The 17,317-nt window shown below is 43.4% G+C and overlaps 2 protein-coding genes across 12 annotated transcripts in view; one reads left to right on the top strand and one right to left on the bottom strand.

The window, feature by feature from the left end:
• FNDC7 (fibronectin type III domain containing 7) overlaps positions 1-12,740 on the bottom strand; it is a 184,844-nt gene extending 172,104 nt beyond the window's left edge. For 5 of the 11 annotated variants that reach the window (XR_014221004.1, XR_014221005.1, XM_082227814.1 and 2 more), the window contains exons 1-9: positions 12,618-12,740; positions 11,991-12,214; positions 10,565-10,583; positions 8,246-8,503; positions 5,308-5,403; positions 4,387-4,641; positions 3,042-3,302; positions 1,827-2,084; positions 152-406 (exon numbers count right to left, since the gene is read on the bottom strand). Coding sequence is in view for 9 of the 11 variants with exons in the window: in XM_082227814.1 (XP_082083940.1) it covers positions 152-406; positions 1,827-2,084; positions 3,042-3,302; positions 4,387-4,641; positions 5,308-5,403; positions 8,246-8,503; positions 10,565-10,583; positions 11,991-12,053 (1,465 nt within the window). In the remaining 2 variants the exon portion in view is untranslated. Of the gene's footprint in view, positions 1-151; positions 407-1,826; positions 2,085-3,041; positions 3,303-4,386; positions 4,642-5,307; positions 5,404-8,245; positions 8,504-9,105; positions 9,245-10,550; positions 10,584-11,990; positions 12,215-12,617 lie in introns of all 11 variants that reach the window. The other 6 variants (XM_082227817.1, XM_082227815.1, XM_082227822.1 and 3 more) reach the window with 5 other exon arrangements.
• Positions 12,741-16,137: 3,397 nt separating this feature from the next.
• The window catches only part of STXBP3 (syntaxin binding protein 3), a 28,189-nt gene continuing 27,009 nt past the window's right edge, over positions 16,138-17,317 (top strand). Inside the window, exon 1 of the mRNA XM_082227869.1 lies at positions 16,138-16,282. Within this exon, the coding sequence (XP_082083995.1) occupies positions 16,231-16,282 (52 nt within the window). The 5' untranslated portion in view covers positions 16,138-16,230. The remainder of the gene's footprint in view (positions 16,283-17,317) is intronic.

The raw sequence follows: 17,317 nt of genomic DNA, 5'->3' as shown, positions 1-17,317 counted from the left end.
ATCCCTTATATTCCATTTCATGTTAATAAACATGTGAATACACAAACACACAAGCACAGAGCTATTTCACCACTCAAAGCTTGTTTCAAGCTTTATATAATGCCCATGCAGATATACCAAATATACATGCAAAAAATAAACTGGCACTTACCTGTGGTATAGTTAAATATGTCACCTAATGGACTCTGCCCTGCCTTGTTATAGGCAAAGACACTAATAAAATAGGTGAAGCCGCAGTCTGATTGGAAGTGACACTGGGTATGTGATGTGTTGCAGTGCACCTCCAAGCCATCATCGCTTTTCACAAAGACCACATAATAATCACCCAGGTCAACATCTGACCATGACACTGCCATGTAGCCTGGCTCATCCTCTTCAATTATTATACTTTCTGGAGCACAAGGCACTGAAAAGTCAATTTTTCAACAAAAATAATTATCATATTCTCATAGTTGAATAGTGCAGCTATTAGAAAACTCCAATAAGACCATTAGGAAATCCCCAACTGGTGCATAACCAATGGATTGGATATGCTTTTGTAGAACATCTGATCTAATAAGTCCACATGTGCTGAAGGTTTCAGCTCTTGCTGTGCCCCAGAGCACATACAGCTAATTATAGTGACTGCAAAGATCAATCCATGCTGTGCAATTTGCACAGCAGATGTAATTATCAGTAGAAGCTTTTGAAGGAAAAGATACCTGCCCTTTCCAGGGATATTAGTAATCGCACTTATGAGCAAAAGCAGCAGCACTAACCCAGAAGCAGAGGCATCTATCACAAGCCTGCCTTTATAATTTAGCATGCATTTTTCAATTTAGGACCATTAAGCAGCAGCAACATTGCTGGGTATTTTGTGTGTTAGGAGGGAATCATCTACACACACATACCAAAAATCTGGGCTGCGTATTGAGAAACGGATTTGTGTGCTAAGCCTGTCTCAACACCTGAAAGGTGGAGAAGTAGGTGGAGTTTGTACCTTTTATTCCGCACCCACCTTTTGAACATTGCTGTGCGGTTTGTTTGCACATATTGATCTTGCAATCACCTTCTGGTACGAAAATGATCAGGAAAGGGAAAGGGTGCAGACAGGCTTGAAGACTCAGACATACATAGAGACTGCAAGATTCAGAAATACACTGAAAGTGTGAACATCTGAGCCATTTCAAAACTGTCATGCAAATGAACTCAGCAAAAATGGTTCCTGATTTGCTTCCTGTTTGCAGACTTAAAATAATCTCCTTCACTTCTATGAACATAGGATAAAGACAAAGTGTCTGTCTAGCCCTGCGTACTATTTCCAACAGTAGCCAGCTAGATGCCTCTCAAAGGCCCAACAGCAAGACATAAAGACAATAGCCCTCCCTCTGTTGTTTGTCCCCAGCATCCGATATTCAATTATATATACAGCAGGGGACTGGGACCAGATGGCAACATCTGGAGGACCAAAGGTTCCCCTTTCCTGAAACACAGTCACTGAAATAATAAATTACAATAAGTTATAATGGCTAACGTCTACTAAACAATGCTTTCCCCCTCCACATTTGTTTTTTTCTGTTCCTTAGACTAGATAAATGGTGAAAAGTTTCTCAAAATCAATTTCCTCTACTAAACTCATTTTTTTAAAAAACATCTATCACGCACTATTTGCTTGTCTTTTTCCCCTACGCAATTATTTTCCTTTTTTAAAAAAAGCAGAAACTATTATCTCTTTTCCCTGACACCTATCATCCACTGGCAATTGTATTAAGCTTGTGGTATTCTTCAAAGCATACACTCCTCCATACACCATGAAGAGTGCATATGAGCTGCTAAAGATCACATACCAGTCCTGAAAGTCACAGCCTCTGTAGGTGTGCTGGAACCAGCCTCATTGCTTGCTACAACAGACAGGGAATACTCTACCCCACACTCAAGGGATGGAATAGTGCAGGAACTGGACATTGTACTGCAGTTTACTTTGGAGGTGCTGCTGTGGGCTGCAATGAGGTAACTGGAAGCACCTTCTGCTAGCGTGAACGAAACAGCAGCTCTCAACGCTCCACTGTCAAAAACTACTTGAACATCTCCTGGTGCGTGAGGCCCTAAAACAAAACAAAAAAGCAAAATAAATCTCTCGAATAAAAATAAGGCTGAATGGTATTTCAGGCACAAATGGTATACTGTATTTTTCGCTCTATAACACGCACCAGACCATAACACACACGCACCAGACCATAACACACACATAGTTTTTAGAGGAGGAAAACAAGAAAAAAATATTCTAAACGAAATAGTGGATATATGATTTTTGTGGTTCGTGCTGTGGCCACAGACATGTGATCTGACAGTGAGTTTGGAGTAGCCCAATGCAAAAATCCTGAGGATCCATGTGGATCCATGCTTTGTAACCACGGAGGAGGGAAGGAAGGGGAACCATGGATCCTCTGCTCACGACTGCAGCAGATCCCCCCCGCCACCCGTAGGCATTCCCTCCATAACACGCACAGACATTTCCCCTTACTTTCTAGGAGGAAAAAAGTGAGTGTTGTGGAGCAAAAAAATGCAGTATATGTATCTGGATTTCTGGTGCTGATTTTATGTGCATGGTTTTATGCTTGACTTTAATAAAGCACAGGGAATATATGTAACTCCTCTTTTATTAGGTCGAATCCAATGAAATCCCCATACTAGCAGAATGCTCATACAGTGGAACTTCCTCTCCTTTTTCTCCCCCATGCACTGCCTGCAGCCCTCTCAAATCTGCTCCAGAGGGTTGGGGAAACCACCAGAGCAGATATCAGAGGGGTGCAGCGGTGTGCAGCAGGAGGAGAGGCATTCCACTCATGCAATGGCGTCATTGGATAAAACCCACTGTTTCCAATGGCCAGGACAAATTTAAGTGGTTACATTTGAAACTAAATAGTCATTCAAACTCTTTCCCCTTTTGTTTTAAGTCCATGAGTAGTGCCATAGGTGTAAACCTTCCTTTACTGATTGTCACATTTATCTGACTCCTCCTTGACAGCAAGTGTTGGCTTGGCTTTCCAGTTTCCTCTTACTTGTTCTTTGGTTGTAGGTGAAGTCATCTCCAGGTATCCCATTAGCATCCCAAGCATGTGCCTTGATAGTATAGAGAGTTCCTGGGTCTAGATTGGAAAATATCAGGGAGTTGTTTGTGGTGTTTTCTTTCAGCATGCTCCCCAAACCATCAGATCTCATGATAGACACAAAGAATCCAACAGCCATATATACAGCTCTCCAACTCACAACAATGTTGTCATAACTTTGGGAACTTGCTGTCAGGATTGGTGCAGCGAGCACTGTGAATAAGCAAAAAGATACGTTAGGTTTAGTGGGATTTTGTATCTGTGCAGATGTGGACAACATATCAATCTATGTTTGCATCATTAGAGATGTTTCCCAGTTGATTATTTGTACTCAGCTATGCACACTCGAGTAAATGCATGGGATACACCTATCAACTGTGAAGCAAACATACAAATAACCACAGTTCAGTAAACATTCCTTGTAAAATGAATCGCAGGGATGGTCCAATACTTCAATTGCTGCTGCCTCCCCATCAGACAAAAATAGATGATAAGGAGGGTCCATATAGGGAAAATACATTCAGATATCTCCTCCAGTGTTATATGGCTATTAACTGAACAGCACAGACAATAGAAAAGATTTCTAAAAAGCTCAAAGCGGGATGGGGTGGGGCAGGTGCCTAACTGATAAATAATATTCACCAAGCTCCAATGTCTGGAAAGGCCTAGGGAAACAGTAGAACAGAGACAGTTTCATGCTCCATAGATGCCAAGATTTTGAAGAGGAACCAGCAAGGTTGTTGTTGTTGTTTACCTGCATCCACTGGTTTTTACAGAGTTTCAAAGCAACTTCAGAAGACAGAACACAGATAAAATGCAGACAATTTAAATCCAATACAAAATTGTTAAAAACCTCATCCAACAATACAATAATGAAAAGTCTCATCCTACCTACTAAAATATGAGAAGCACAGTAGAGGGTCACTTAATTTGCAAAGGACCTGTATAATAAAAATATATATTAGCCTGGTACATAAAAACTGACAGTGAAGGTACCAAGTGTGCTTCCTTGGAGAGTGCATTCCAAAAACGGGGGGCCACCACTGTAAAGGCTCTTTCTTGCATGGTAATAATCCTGCGTCAAAAGCCAATGAGGGACCTAGAAAGATAAAAAGGAGGTATTCTCCCTGTTGATTCTAAGAAACAGAGAGTTAGTCAGGGTTATTAGTGTAGTCTTCCTTCCAAACCTAAATCAGAAGTCAGATTAAAATGAATGAGGAAGGATGTGAAACAATTCGGTTGTGAATGCATCCTTAATACGTAACATATGTGGTGTCTAAATGAGATGAAAAAATACCTGTCTTTGCTTTCTTTGACGTTGAAGGCTGGCTTCTTCCTCCAGTGTTTATAGATCGGATTGTGATTTTATACAGTGTAGCAGCCTTCAGCCCAGTCACAGTGCCTGGTGAGTTTGTGACTACTGTTTCAATGAATGATTCTCCATCCTGTGCTGTCAGCAGGTAACTTGAAGCCCCCGCGACAGATGCCCATTCCACTGTGATACTGTTACTCAATTTTGAATAAGCTTGTTCAATAGTCGGAATCTCAGGAGCTTAAAACAAAAGAAGAGGAATAACATGTTGACATGCAAGGGCATGACTTTGCATAGCTGAATGTGCCTGTTTATTCCCAAAGTATCAGCTCCGGAAGGACATTGTTTTGATGGCTCTCTTTTCATTTCTCATTATTCTGTTGGTAACACATATTAGTTTAGCAGTCTCTAGTGCAAGAACAAGACAGGCAATGTGTGCCTTAAAAATTGCATTCCTTTTTGTCCTGGTGAGCACAGGAAAAGCACTTGAGCGGTACAGAACAAAACATTGCTAGGACCTGCAGGCATGCTAAGGGTTCCTAACTCACACACCTCATTTAGCCAGAGGTTTTGGCACTCTGCAACTGATGGCACAGAGCCATTGTACAGGTATGGACTGCATTGGCCATTGGCACAGCAGCATCTGGTACATCGCTGGATGATTTATTCATTTGGATTGGACAAAGTCATTGGGCAGTTCCAGGGATGAAGATGGGAGTCACATCGGTACTGCACAGCAATGGGATATGCTTTAGCCCCTTTGGAGCCCAGAAGGCTGGGAAATGTAAAGATCCATAGTTAAAACAGATTACACACATCAGTAGTTTTCAAACTGGGTTCTGGGAAATTATTGGAAGCCACTCAGGAGGTCCTCAGTGACAACCTCAGTAGGAAAGACAAGCTTACCTGAGGACAGCTTGCTGACCAGGAATGACCTCTGCAATGTGGAGCCACAGTGAAGTGTTGGTTGTGTTCTAGAAGAGGGACACAGTAGAATGCATGCTTTGCATGCAGAATGACTCAGGTTCAATCCCTGGCAGGCCCAGTCAAAAAGAATCAGGCAGCAGATAGTAGGAAAGACCTCTGTAAGAGCCTCTGGAGAGCTACTGTCAGTCAAAGTATTATGGGCTACATGGACAAATAGTCTGATATAAGGTATAAGGCACCTTCCTATATTCCTAATCTCTGCTCATACAGGGTGATTGTGATAGGCTCTTTCAGTGGCTCATGTGAACCCAAGTATATGCCCTGGATTGCGCCCCAAAATCCTTTGCAACTCACTAAGCTTTCAAGGCTAGAAAGTCCGAAAATCACCAATTTAAGTGTTTCGGCGCTTGAGATATTTTACATCTAGTGCTTCATATTCAGTATGTGAGAAAACAGTAATTCCCAAACTGTGTCTGCAAGATAAATGCTGGAGTGCTGTAAAGAGAATAAATTAATCAAATAATCAAAAGCTCCTATAAGTCCAGAGCAACCACCCACAGAGAAAGTTACTTGCTGTTCTCTGAGGGATTAATTGTCCTGGCCTTGCCTTGTATCTGCTGGGCCTGGGTAATTTGCTTGTGTTCCTGTAAGAACAGTGCTTCATGAAGTAACATTGGAAGTGGGACCCTTTACACAAGGTAGAACTAAACCTATCCAAGTGTAAGAGTGAAGTAAATTACTGAAGTATCCCCATTTTTAATTCAGATAAAAATTATTTAATATAAGCAGTCTGGAAGTACTGCAGTAGAGCTTTAAAAACAAAACAGGAGGAGTAAGATGACTTATACTCTGTTTAACTAAATTAAGAAATAACATTAAATAAAATTAAATTAAAAGGCATCTAAACTGTAAGCTTGTGTTTTGAAACACAGCCAGCAATTTCATAACAAATAAAAATAGGGTTTCAGAGAGTTTGGCAATATTACAGGAGCTGTTCTTCTGCAAGCACAACAAGCTCTTAATGAACAATATTTCCATTGTATTAAGCCAAGACATTCTTTCATTCAGTGCTAGTCAGCCAGCTGGTCAGATATGTCCTCCTTTCCCACCATGTGTAAGTATGCAAAGCATTCTTTTAAAAAAATTAATAAAGAAGCATTGCTATCCATTTCTCAGATGTTGGCACAGTGATCAGAACTGTATCAGGCCTGATGCCACCACATGAAAGCAATGGAGCCATCATGGAATCCAATGGATCCCTGACTGCCTCAGTCGCTCCCTCTCTCCAACCCATTTTGGGACCTTATACTGTGGCACTTCCACTAGTCCATTCAATGAGCAGAAAAGGGTGCTCTGTACCAGTGGAATAACGCCAGCCTCATTCTGTAGGCAGAGACTTGCAGGACTAGGCAGAGCAACGCCTCTGCGCAATCCAAACTCCCTCCCCCAGCCTGGTGCAAAAGGGATTTGTAATCAAATGCCCACATCTGGCAAAGTTTCACAGTGCCATTGGTGCAATCCTGCTCATAGTTAGACTGCTTATGTCTCACTGACTTTGATAGGATTTTTAGCATGGTCCTATGCATGCATACCTAGAAGTACATCCCATAGAGTTCCATGGTTGTTATATATGATTTCAGCCTTATGCAACTTAACTATATTCAGAACAGCAGCATTTTTCTTTTTTTCTGTTAAAGATTCAGTAGAATATAATAATATAAGACTGAAAAACCCTGGTAGCTTTTATTGGGACTATTGACGAATATGTAAACCAACTCCATTAAAACCATGAGTGGGAAACATTTTTCAGCTGGGAGGACCACTTTATCTTGTGAGCAGCTTTACAAGCCGCATGTGTTAGGAGCAGGCAGGTGTGTGCGCACGCGCGCATGCACACACACACACACACACACACACCCTCTTTCCTGGCTAGCAAGAAAGGCAGAAGAACAGGGATGGCAAAGGATGGCCAGCCTGATACATTTTGGCACCTGAGGTGAGCCGCAAAATTGTGAGGCCCCCATGCCAAGGAAGGAGGCGTAAGTAAAGATCTACATCAGGAACAAAGTGGAAAGATATTCATCAGGACCAAAGGGGTAAGTTCTACATTAAAAGGTAAAAGGTAAAGGTCCCCTGGATAGTTAAATCCAGTCAAAGGCGACTATGGGGTTGCAGCACTCATCTCGCTTTCAGGCATTTGTCCACAGACAGCTTTCCAGGTCATGTGGCTAGCATGACTAAACCAATTCTGGAGTAACACGACACCATGACAGAAACCAGAGTGCATGGAAATGCCGTTTACCTTCCCACCACAGTGGTACCTATTTATCTACTTGCACTGGCATGCTTTTGAACTGCTAGGTTGGCAGGAGCTGGGACAGAGCAACAGGAGCTCAGGGATTCGACCCGCCAACCTTCTGATCGGCAAGCCCAAGAGGCTCAGTGGTTTAGACACAGTGCCACCCGCGTCCAAAGTTCTACATTGGGAACAAGGAGGGGGGAATCAAATCAACTTTATCCAATGGCTGTTGTGGGGTGAGGGGAAAAAAGCACATTCTGAACAGTGCTAGGAGGGTCCAGCCCCCCAGGAAACCCCAGAGGACAGACCCAGTCATTTGCTCCCCAAGGGCAGGAGGAGACCATCAGCTTCTCTTATTGCTATAGAGGCAGCATGGGGCTCGGACTCCTGAGGAAAAGGCAGATCTGGCCTGCAGCCGGAAATGCATTCTTTAGAGGCCAGAACTGCTATCCCTGTGGATCCTGCCACACAAGACGGTTGCCTCACCTTGCCTCATCAGTGGGCTAGTCATGGTGTGACCACAGGACAGGTTGTGGCCTATGGAGAGGTCAAAAGCCAGATAGAGAGGCCCCTAGGCCTGAGGCTCCCCAACTCTGTTTTAAACCATCTCATACTAACCCGTTAACTGCATAGTCTGAGCCTCAGCCAGTATAACTCCATTCTTGTCTATGGCGTCCACTTTCACAGTGTGGATTGTGTTGGGAGCTAGCGATGCAAGAGCACCTACAAGTGTGACGTCACTGAAACGGGCTGACGAGGAGTGTCCCACTGTGTTCAAAGGGGTTGCCATGGCTCTATATGAAAAGGCTCCGGGGAATTTGGGCCATTGGAGATGAACACTTCTTGATGTCACATCGTAAACAGATACAGTGAAACCTGCAAAAGTATACACATGAACAGTCAGTCTCCCTACCTTGCAATGCAATAGTCACTGGGAGTTGTCCGATTAAAATCATACTCTACTCAAGAGTAGACTCACTAAAATCAAAGGGCTTTTAAACCACTGATTTCAGTGATCTGCTCTGTGATTTAGTTGGCTGTCACCCATAGGCTACAATCTAGAAAGCTGGGGGAAATATCAACACCAGCAGTAAGTTTATTAGTCATTCCCTACACCCATGGAATTTTGGGAGCCTATAGTTTTGTAAGGAAGTTAGGTATTTCTAACACAACTACAAGTTTCCTGGATTAAAAAAAAAAAAATTAAAGGAAAGCCCTGGAAGTTAAACTGTTATAAAACTAAAAGGCATTTGTTGTGTAGTTATTCCTGTTAATTCATGGGTTTGTAATTACTAGCTTCATGTGCAAATTTTTATTGTTTTGGAACCTAATGCAACCCACACACTTTAAGTCCAATCCAAATAACTTTATTGTACTAGCCATTGGCCGTGACAAATCTGAATAAAAAATGAGCACAAGCAAAAGGGTTGTCACGCCACAAATAATGATCTCTGTTTATATCTCTGCATCTCCCTTACAGGTCACTGCTATATTGTCCAGGGTCTTCTTTCTGATGTTTTTGGCTCCCAAAGCAAAAAGGGCAACTTTATGAGTCACTGAAGTGTTTACATTGCTAAGAAGCCATAGGATCTTCTCTGCTGGGGAGAGACATATTTCCTGTACAGACGGTAAGGTGAAAAATCATCTCCTGGGTCCAATGTATAGTCGGCAATATAGTAAATAGTGCAAGATATACAGAGTCCGCCTTCCTATGGTATCCTGTTATATCATCTATCTAGGTCGGCGGAGGGTATAGCTTGAAAATAAAGTTCAGTAAAAGCGAATCTAAGTGAGGCTGGCTGGAAATTCGACAGGTAACTGACTCTAAAATGGACTGTTAGTAGAAGGGGGAACAAAGGAGAGCATTTAGAGGATTTGATTGCTTACAGATCACGTCATGATTCTGTCCAGTGGCACCAATCCCTTAATTGGCATTTGTCCATGGATATAATCTCTAGCTTATGGAAATAATAAGAGTTCCAATAATGTTGGGTGTTAGATTTCCACCATTGGCTGTTTTCCAATTCCTCATTGCACAGGGCTGGCAAGCACTCACAAGGCATGGAGGACAGTCTTTACAAGTCATTAAATATGGTGCAATCAGTTACTGCAGTTAACGTTGGCCATCCAGCTTCCGTGCTTAAGAGTGAGGTTGCTGTTCCCTTGGGTAAGGAAAACAGTCTCTTGAGAAATTGGTTTTGCACCATTTCTAGCCCTTTAATAGCACTCCCACCCTCGCCCCTTGTCTTTAGGATTATGGCCACTGTTTTACTGACTCACAGCATGATCCTAACCATGTGATTTGTACCTATTGACTACTTACACTGGATAGTTATGCTAATAAATTTATACATATTTATTCAAAGAGGAACAATATTTATTAAACTGTAAGAGCACAATCCAAACCCTCACTTTCATGACTGGGCAGGAGAACAAGGTTTAGGATGGTGTGCAGGTATATTTCTGTCATATACCACTGGTGGTGGTGGTGGTGGGGAAACTCCACTCCAAACTTTGCCCAGCCATCTTCATCCAGGTAGTTCTACTAGTAAGAGAATATGGGGAGACCCAAAATGGGATGTTTTGGGGGTGGGCGTATTAGTGGCTTCAAATCTGCTGGGTTCAAAAACCTGCTGGATTTTAAAAGTTGTGTAAACCCAAGTGGCCAGATCCTTGAATCCCTCTGCCCCACTGTCTGTCCTAGCCAACAGTGCTTCAGATGCAGTAATGGAGCCACAACTCTACTTCTTCCTGCGTTTGGATTACTATGCCTGACTGCTATCCAATACTTTGGAGCAAGCCCTACTGAACTCAGTGGGACTTCCTTACTGTTGCATGGTGTTGCACAATAAAATGTCTACCAAACATGGGCTTTAATTTTCTCCTGGGGCCCACTAAAAGAATAATGGCAAGAGAAAAATACCTGTCAGATTTTACCTGTGTTCGCTGAAGGAATCTGTAAAAGATGGTAGAAAATTAGTAACACAGAGAAAATCTCTTTTCAGATTCCCCCCACCCCCTTAACAGCAGACTCCTAAGTAGTTTACTGGTAAGTAATTCCTAGTATGTTCTATGGGATTTACTACCTAGAGTTTAGGATTGCAGCATTACAGTCCATTATTTTCTTGAGCAAAACAAGCACAAAGAATGATCACAATAATATATTATTTTATTCTGGCTTGTTAAATCCACGCCTGCTACAAAGCTATTGATGAGATTTGACACTGGCATACTGTCAACTTTTCCCTTTTCTTGCAAGGAATCCTATTTGGAATAAGGGAATTTCCCTTAAAAAAAGGGAAACGTTAACAGCTATGGACACTGGTGTGCAGATCACATTATGAATTCAACTTTCTCTCCTGACTCTGCCTATTGATCCAGAAAGGGAAAGTTTCCAGTTGTGGACAGACAGGCATTCTAATCTCAAACACATTAACTGGACGTAAATCCCATTGTTTTCAATTAAAGTTTCGTCCCCATAATCTATCAAATCTAATAGGAGAAAACCTCATGCACAGGAAAACTTCCATCTCATATTGCTGATGTAGCTGCCTATCTAAATGCAGATTCCCATCTCTGGCAAGAAGATGTGTATTTTGATGTGGAAAGGAATGCAATGTGCACTGGAGGCCACTGGTTCTAACGTGTACTAGCTGAAAACCTGAGAGTCAGGATTCAGTGGAGCAAACTACCTGATCAAATTTACTTCTGACAAGCTGAGTGGAAAGCCACAAGAGAAAACCTACTAGGAAGTATGGGAAGGGTCATGGCTCAATGCTTCGCATGCAGAAGCTCCCAGATTCAACTCCTGGCAGTTCAAGGTAGGATTGTGAACATCCCAGGTGAGAGCCATTGCCACTTAGCATAGATAATATTGAGCTAGACAGACCAATGTTCTTACTCAGCTTCCTAAATAAATAGCCACCAAATAAATGTACTGAGGTCACATAACTCTGCTTTCCATCCAGGGTTCTAACAGCAAGAAGAGATATCAGAGTTACAAATTAATCATTATTACCAGCAACACAGATTAAAGGAACTTTTAGCCAATTGCAATATACCTTTCAAACTGTTTGTGGATTGAAACTGCCTGGGTTTTGAAATGGCAATAAAGATGTGTTTTCCTGTTGCACGGTCTTACAAGAGGTTTGCAGCAAATAATACATAGAAAATAAATAATTAAGTAATTTATTGGCAAGATATTACAATTAACATGTTTTGACTCAAGCTGCACATAGCCAGAGCAAAACAATTCAGAAACGGGAGTAATTTTTTTAATATTGAGAATAAATTTAAATTTATTAATTCAATAGGCAGCAAGTTATTTCTGAAAATGCTTAAGAGATAAAGTGTTTGGACTTACCATTTTAATGTTGATGAAAATTAATCCAGAAAATATAAAATGTTTACATCTTCTGCCAATCATTCTTCAAGCTGGACTTCTAATTCCCGGTTCACTTACAGATATAATGAGATTACCAGCCAGAAGTTAGCAAAAAAATAACCTTTCCACCCAAAATAATCAGTAAGTCTTGGAGGCAGTGAAAGCATTCCAAGTTTGTAGCTCCTCCTCTAGCCACAGCTAGCCTATAAAAACTGGATTATTGATTGACTCCAGTTAAGCATTCTTGCCTATTTTGTTTAATCAAATACAATTATTTATGACAGCTGAATAGTGAGGCAAATGTTACACTCCACTGCTTCTGTCTGTGACACATAATTTTATTGACTGATAAAAGAATTGATCCAAGTTCTTAGCCAGAAGTGGCTTCAGTTCCTTAGCCTGCAACCCTCTACCTGTTTCCCTTGCAGTCCAAATGAATTCAATATACTTTTCAATAGATATGCATAGATTTGTACTATAATACTGTTACACCTCCCGATTTCCCACTTGAAGTACAGTATGCTTAACTCTCATTCCCTCTTTCGATGGGAAATATTTATGGTCTCCTAAGTAGCCGATTTCACATATAAAAAGACATGTGCTTACTGGCTGGCACAGCATAACAATGCAGTAAACCAGGGGTCAGCAAACTTTTTCAGCAGGTGGCCGGTCCACTGTCCCTCAGACCTTGTGGGGGGGGCAGACTATATTTTGAAAAGAAAAAGAAAAAAAGAATGAATTCCTATGCACCACAAATAACCCAGAGATGCATTAAATAAAAGCACACATTCTACTCATGTAAAAAGATGCTGATTCCCAGACCGTCTGCGGACCGGATTTAGAAGGCGATTGGGCAGGATCCAGCCCCCAGGCCTTAGTTTGCCTGCCCATGCAGTAAACAGTTGTACTGGAGAAGGAGCAAGGATGTGAACGCACAATCAAATGTCAAGCAGTATGCCCCCCTCTCCCTTTCCTTGTCACAAAATGTCACAGTCTTGTTACTCCCTCCCCCTAAGTGTGTGACATACTTTCTGAATGAACCCTTTTGTTCAATAGCCACGAGAAATCTGGCAAACAGTAGAAGTGCCATTTCAGATTTCAGCAGAGGGCAATTTTAGTATGGGCTAGAAGATTCTTACAATGTCTCCCTTGCTACCCTGGGAGCCTTTATAAAATACCTGCTCTGCTCCAGAGGAAGAACTGAGGGGGGAGAGACTGCAGGCAATGGCTTTCCCACCTGTCTTGCCCCACCCTCCAGCCCTGGGAGCCTTTCCCAGACCATGACTTTGAAAACAGCAGAAGCAGCTGGGAAGAGAGGAGTTTGGGGATAGTTCTTAAAAATAATTTTATAAGTTATGTGTCCATGTTTCTCCATTTGATCCTTTGACGTGGTTTTGTATGTTTTGTGGTATTTTATGCATTGTGATTTGCTGTTATTTTTTATTGATTACAGATTACTGATTCTTTATTGTAACTGATAAGTGTAAACTGCTTAGTTATTATTTGCTGTTTAATTTTACTGTTTACTATTGCATCCTAATGGATTATTGAATATTGCTTTATTTGATATAAGGTTTTGTGACTTTTTATATAGGATCTGATGGTTAATGTTTGATGTTTTATTATTATTATTGTGTGTGTTGGAAGTTGCCCAGAGTGGCTGGGCCCAATCAGATGGGTGGGGTATAAATAAAATTATTATTATTATTATTATTATTATTATTATTATTATTACTACTACTATTATTATTACACTTTGAAATGACTTTGGGGACTGGACAGTGGCACAACTGGATAACCTTCATTGCCCCAGCCCCAGCTGCAGAGCCAAAACGGGGCTCTGCAGTATCAGTCTCTACAGCCACAGCAGGTACTGTAACCTTCAGACAATTTGACTTCACCTCCAAATGCCTCCCGAGACAGACGGATGTCAACCAACCAACCAACCAAGTTCTGCTCCTGGATCTACTAAAAATTACCGTATTTTTCGGCCCATAGGACGCACTGGCCCATAGGATGCACCTAGTTTTGGGGGGAGGGGGAAATAAAGGGGGGAAATTTTCCCTATATTTCCCCCAAAAAACCAGGTTGGGGAATCCAAACCAGGTCGGGGAACAGCGGGATGACGGCGCTGCGCCTCCCCGCTGTCCCCCGAGCTTGTGGGGCTGTCCGATGTCTGCCCGAAGCGTGGGGCGCTCTGCTTCAGCGCACCCTGCACTCCGGGAAGCAGGCTGCTATCCGCAGCCTAGGGAGCCCTGCGGGAACTCCCATGGGCTCCCCAGGCTTGCTGATAGCTTCCTGGAGCCTGGAGAGCGAGAGGGGTCGGTGCGCACCAACCCCTCTCGCTCTCCAAGCTTCAGCGAAAGCCTGCATTCGCCCCATAGGACGCACACAGATTTCCCCTTCATTTTTGGAGGGGGGAAAGTGCGTCCTATAGGGCGAAAAATACGGCACCTGCGAAAAATGAGAATGTTTTAAGAATGTTGTGCTTACTTTTTAATATCTGCAGCAGGGAGTGTCAACCTTTTTGGGGCCGTAAGCTGGTTAGGAATTCTGAAAGAGCAACATGGGCACTAACTGCTCAGGTTGCTTCTCTTCCAAGTCCCCTGGGCTCTGCGCTGTCCCAAGTTAGATCATGTCAAGGCTTAGGAAAAATTTTACGTACTGAAAATGGGGGAGAAGCAAATAAATGCCCATTGATCTTAGCATCAAGAGAAGTAAAACACAAAATGCATTTGACAAGGGAAGCCAGACCCTCTCCAAGGCTGGATCTATACTGATTTTTTTAAAAAGATATAGAAAACACTGTAAAAGCTCTGAATGCAAAATCCCATTGGCAACAGGTCGCTGCTCCACAGCACCCTCTGGTGTCACATTTTTATAATGCAGTTATAACAATATACAGTACAGTGGTGCTTCGCAAGACGAAATTAATCCATTCCGCGAGTCTCTTCGTCTTGCGGTTTTTTCGTCTTGCAAAGCACGGCTATTAGCGGCTTAGCGGCTTTAAGAAAAAGGAAACAAACTCGCAAGAACTTGCAAGACGTTTCGTCTTGCGAAGCAAGCCCATAGGGAAATTCGTCTTGCGGAACAACTCAAAAAACGGAAAACGCTTTCATCTTGCACGTTTTTCGTCTTGCAAGGCATTCGTCTTGCGTGGTACCACTGTAATTACCGAGTGTAGCTGAATCCAAGTGTTCTGGATTTACAGAAGCCATCCTGGTTTCTGATTTGATCCTGGAATGTTCTGCTTTTCCTTAGGGTATCCCTATTTTCATGGGGAGCATCCTCGCACTTACATAAGTTTAGATAAAATTGAAGGGTTGGAGGGTCATGTATCACCTCCTGCCTATACGGCTCTATAAGGGCTTTTGCATGCTTGGGGAAAGGCACAATCTTTCCCCGTTTATAATAAACACTATTGATCCAAAGTGCTTGTGTCGACTTTCCCACCCTAGATTACAACGCCCTAGAGTGTGGCCTTCCACGGGTCACAGTTGAAACTACACCTTTCACTCCTTCCTACCCCATAGTATCAAATGAAAACGATTCTTGCAGCACCTGTGACATTTATTACAGCGCGAGATGCTTATTTTTTTAAAATGTTTTTATTAACGAATTTTGCTTTTTAATAGGCTAGAGTCCATCAGGTGCAAAGATGTAGCTGATTCCACACACACACACACACACACACATATATATATATATATATATATATATATATATATATATATATTAAAGGTGCCAGACTAATGGGGGTGGGCAGACCCTTTCGAAAGAGGAACAAACACAACTACCTTTTTAGACTATAAAGGAGCCAGTTCATTCTCTTGAGAATTATTTCTACTGCTTTTAGGAATAAAACCATTTTCCACACAGGGGGAGGAGGAGGGGGCACAGCGCAGAGACAGGCGCGCGCCTTAAGATCCCTCTGAAGCCAATGGGGGCCGGGCGCGCCTTAAGCTCTGCAGAGGAGGATCGCGGCGCGAGAACGGACCCGCCCCTTTTCCGCGCTCGCCAGTTTCTGCTGGGGGAGCACGTACGCCCAGCGCGCATGCTCAGCGGAAAGGCGGCGTCGGACCTGCAAGGCTAGGGGCGTGGCCTTGCTGAAGAGGGCGGGGCGCCGCGCCGAAGGACAGCGGCGCTTGCCTTCTCCCTCAGAGTGCGGCATTTCCCCCCCCCCCTCACCGTCGCGTCGCGGGGCAGCGGAAGAAGCAAGATGGCGCCGGCTGCGAGCGGGGACCGGGGGCTGAAGAGCCTAGTGTGGCAAAGTGAGTGCCGGGTGCTGTCGCCACATCTCTCTCTCACACGCCCCGCGCTTCTTTTTCTCCCGCCGGGGTAGGGCGTAGAGGCAGAGCCAGCCCGCTCCCCTCTTGCCCGGCAGCGGCTGTGAGGGAGGCCTCCTCCTGCTCCTCCGCCTGCCCTCTCTCTCTCTCTGCCCCGCTGTCACGGGAAAACGGACGGGAGGCTGGCGGGTGGGTGGCTGGCTCGTGCAAGGCGCGAGGGTGGCGGGCGGCGTTGGTCGGCTTGTGTGTGTGGAGGGCAGCGAGACCACCCCCGATGCTGACCTGTGCCCGTAACGGCATCCTGACGTGCAAGAAAAATGAGGTGAAGCAGTTCTTTCCCACTCTTTTTATCTGCACGCCTGGAAATGCTTCACTTGCTACGTTTCTGTATACCGGGCGGCGTTTTAACGAGCGGAGAAAGACGCCTTTCCTCTCTCGCACGCGAGCAGATGTCGCCCTACGGTGGATTTTCATTTCGTTGGGTTGCATGTAAGGATTTCCAACCCCCTTCCCTACATGGATTTTCATTTTGTTGGGCATGCAAGGATTTCTAGCCCCCTTCCCTACATGGATTTTCATTTCGTTGGGCATGAAAGGATTTCTAGTCCTGTCAGTCTGTCTGTCTATATATGTGTTTTAAAGAAATGAACCATAAGGAGTAAGTTAGGTGGCAAAATAGCCCAAGGTTATTGTGGCTGAATGTATGCTTTTTATCCTGCGTCCCAGTTTAAAGTCCAGCCGTCCATAATCCGCCCCCCCCCCACTTGCAGAAGGATGAGGAGAGGGTGGGGCTGGGAAGGTACATTGTTGGGGGTCACATTTCTAGTCGTGGTCGGTTAACACCTGGGAGGCAGTGTGAATGGATTGAGTGTTGGGTTTTGGATCTGTACTTACTGGATATAATTTACTCGCCATAATCTGCCTCACATCATGGTTGAGAATAAAAATAGGATTCCCTTTTAAGAGATCTTCAGATTTAAGGAAATGTTTAAAATTAAAATGGAATCAGGGCTGTTGAAG

This window comes from Podarcis vaucheri (assembly GCF_965113315.1).
Source record: "Podarcis vaucheri genome assembly, chromosome: 6".
NCBI classification, from domain to species: domain Eukaryota; kingdom Metazoa; phylum Chordata; class Lepidosauria; order Squamata; family Lacertidae; genus Podarcis; species Podarcis vaucheri.
This window is presented reverse-complemented; position numbering and strand designations above follow the sequence as displayed.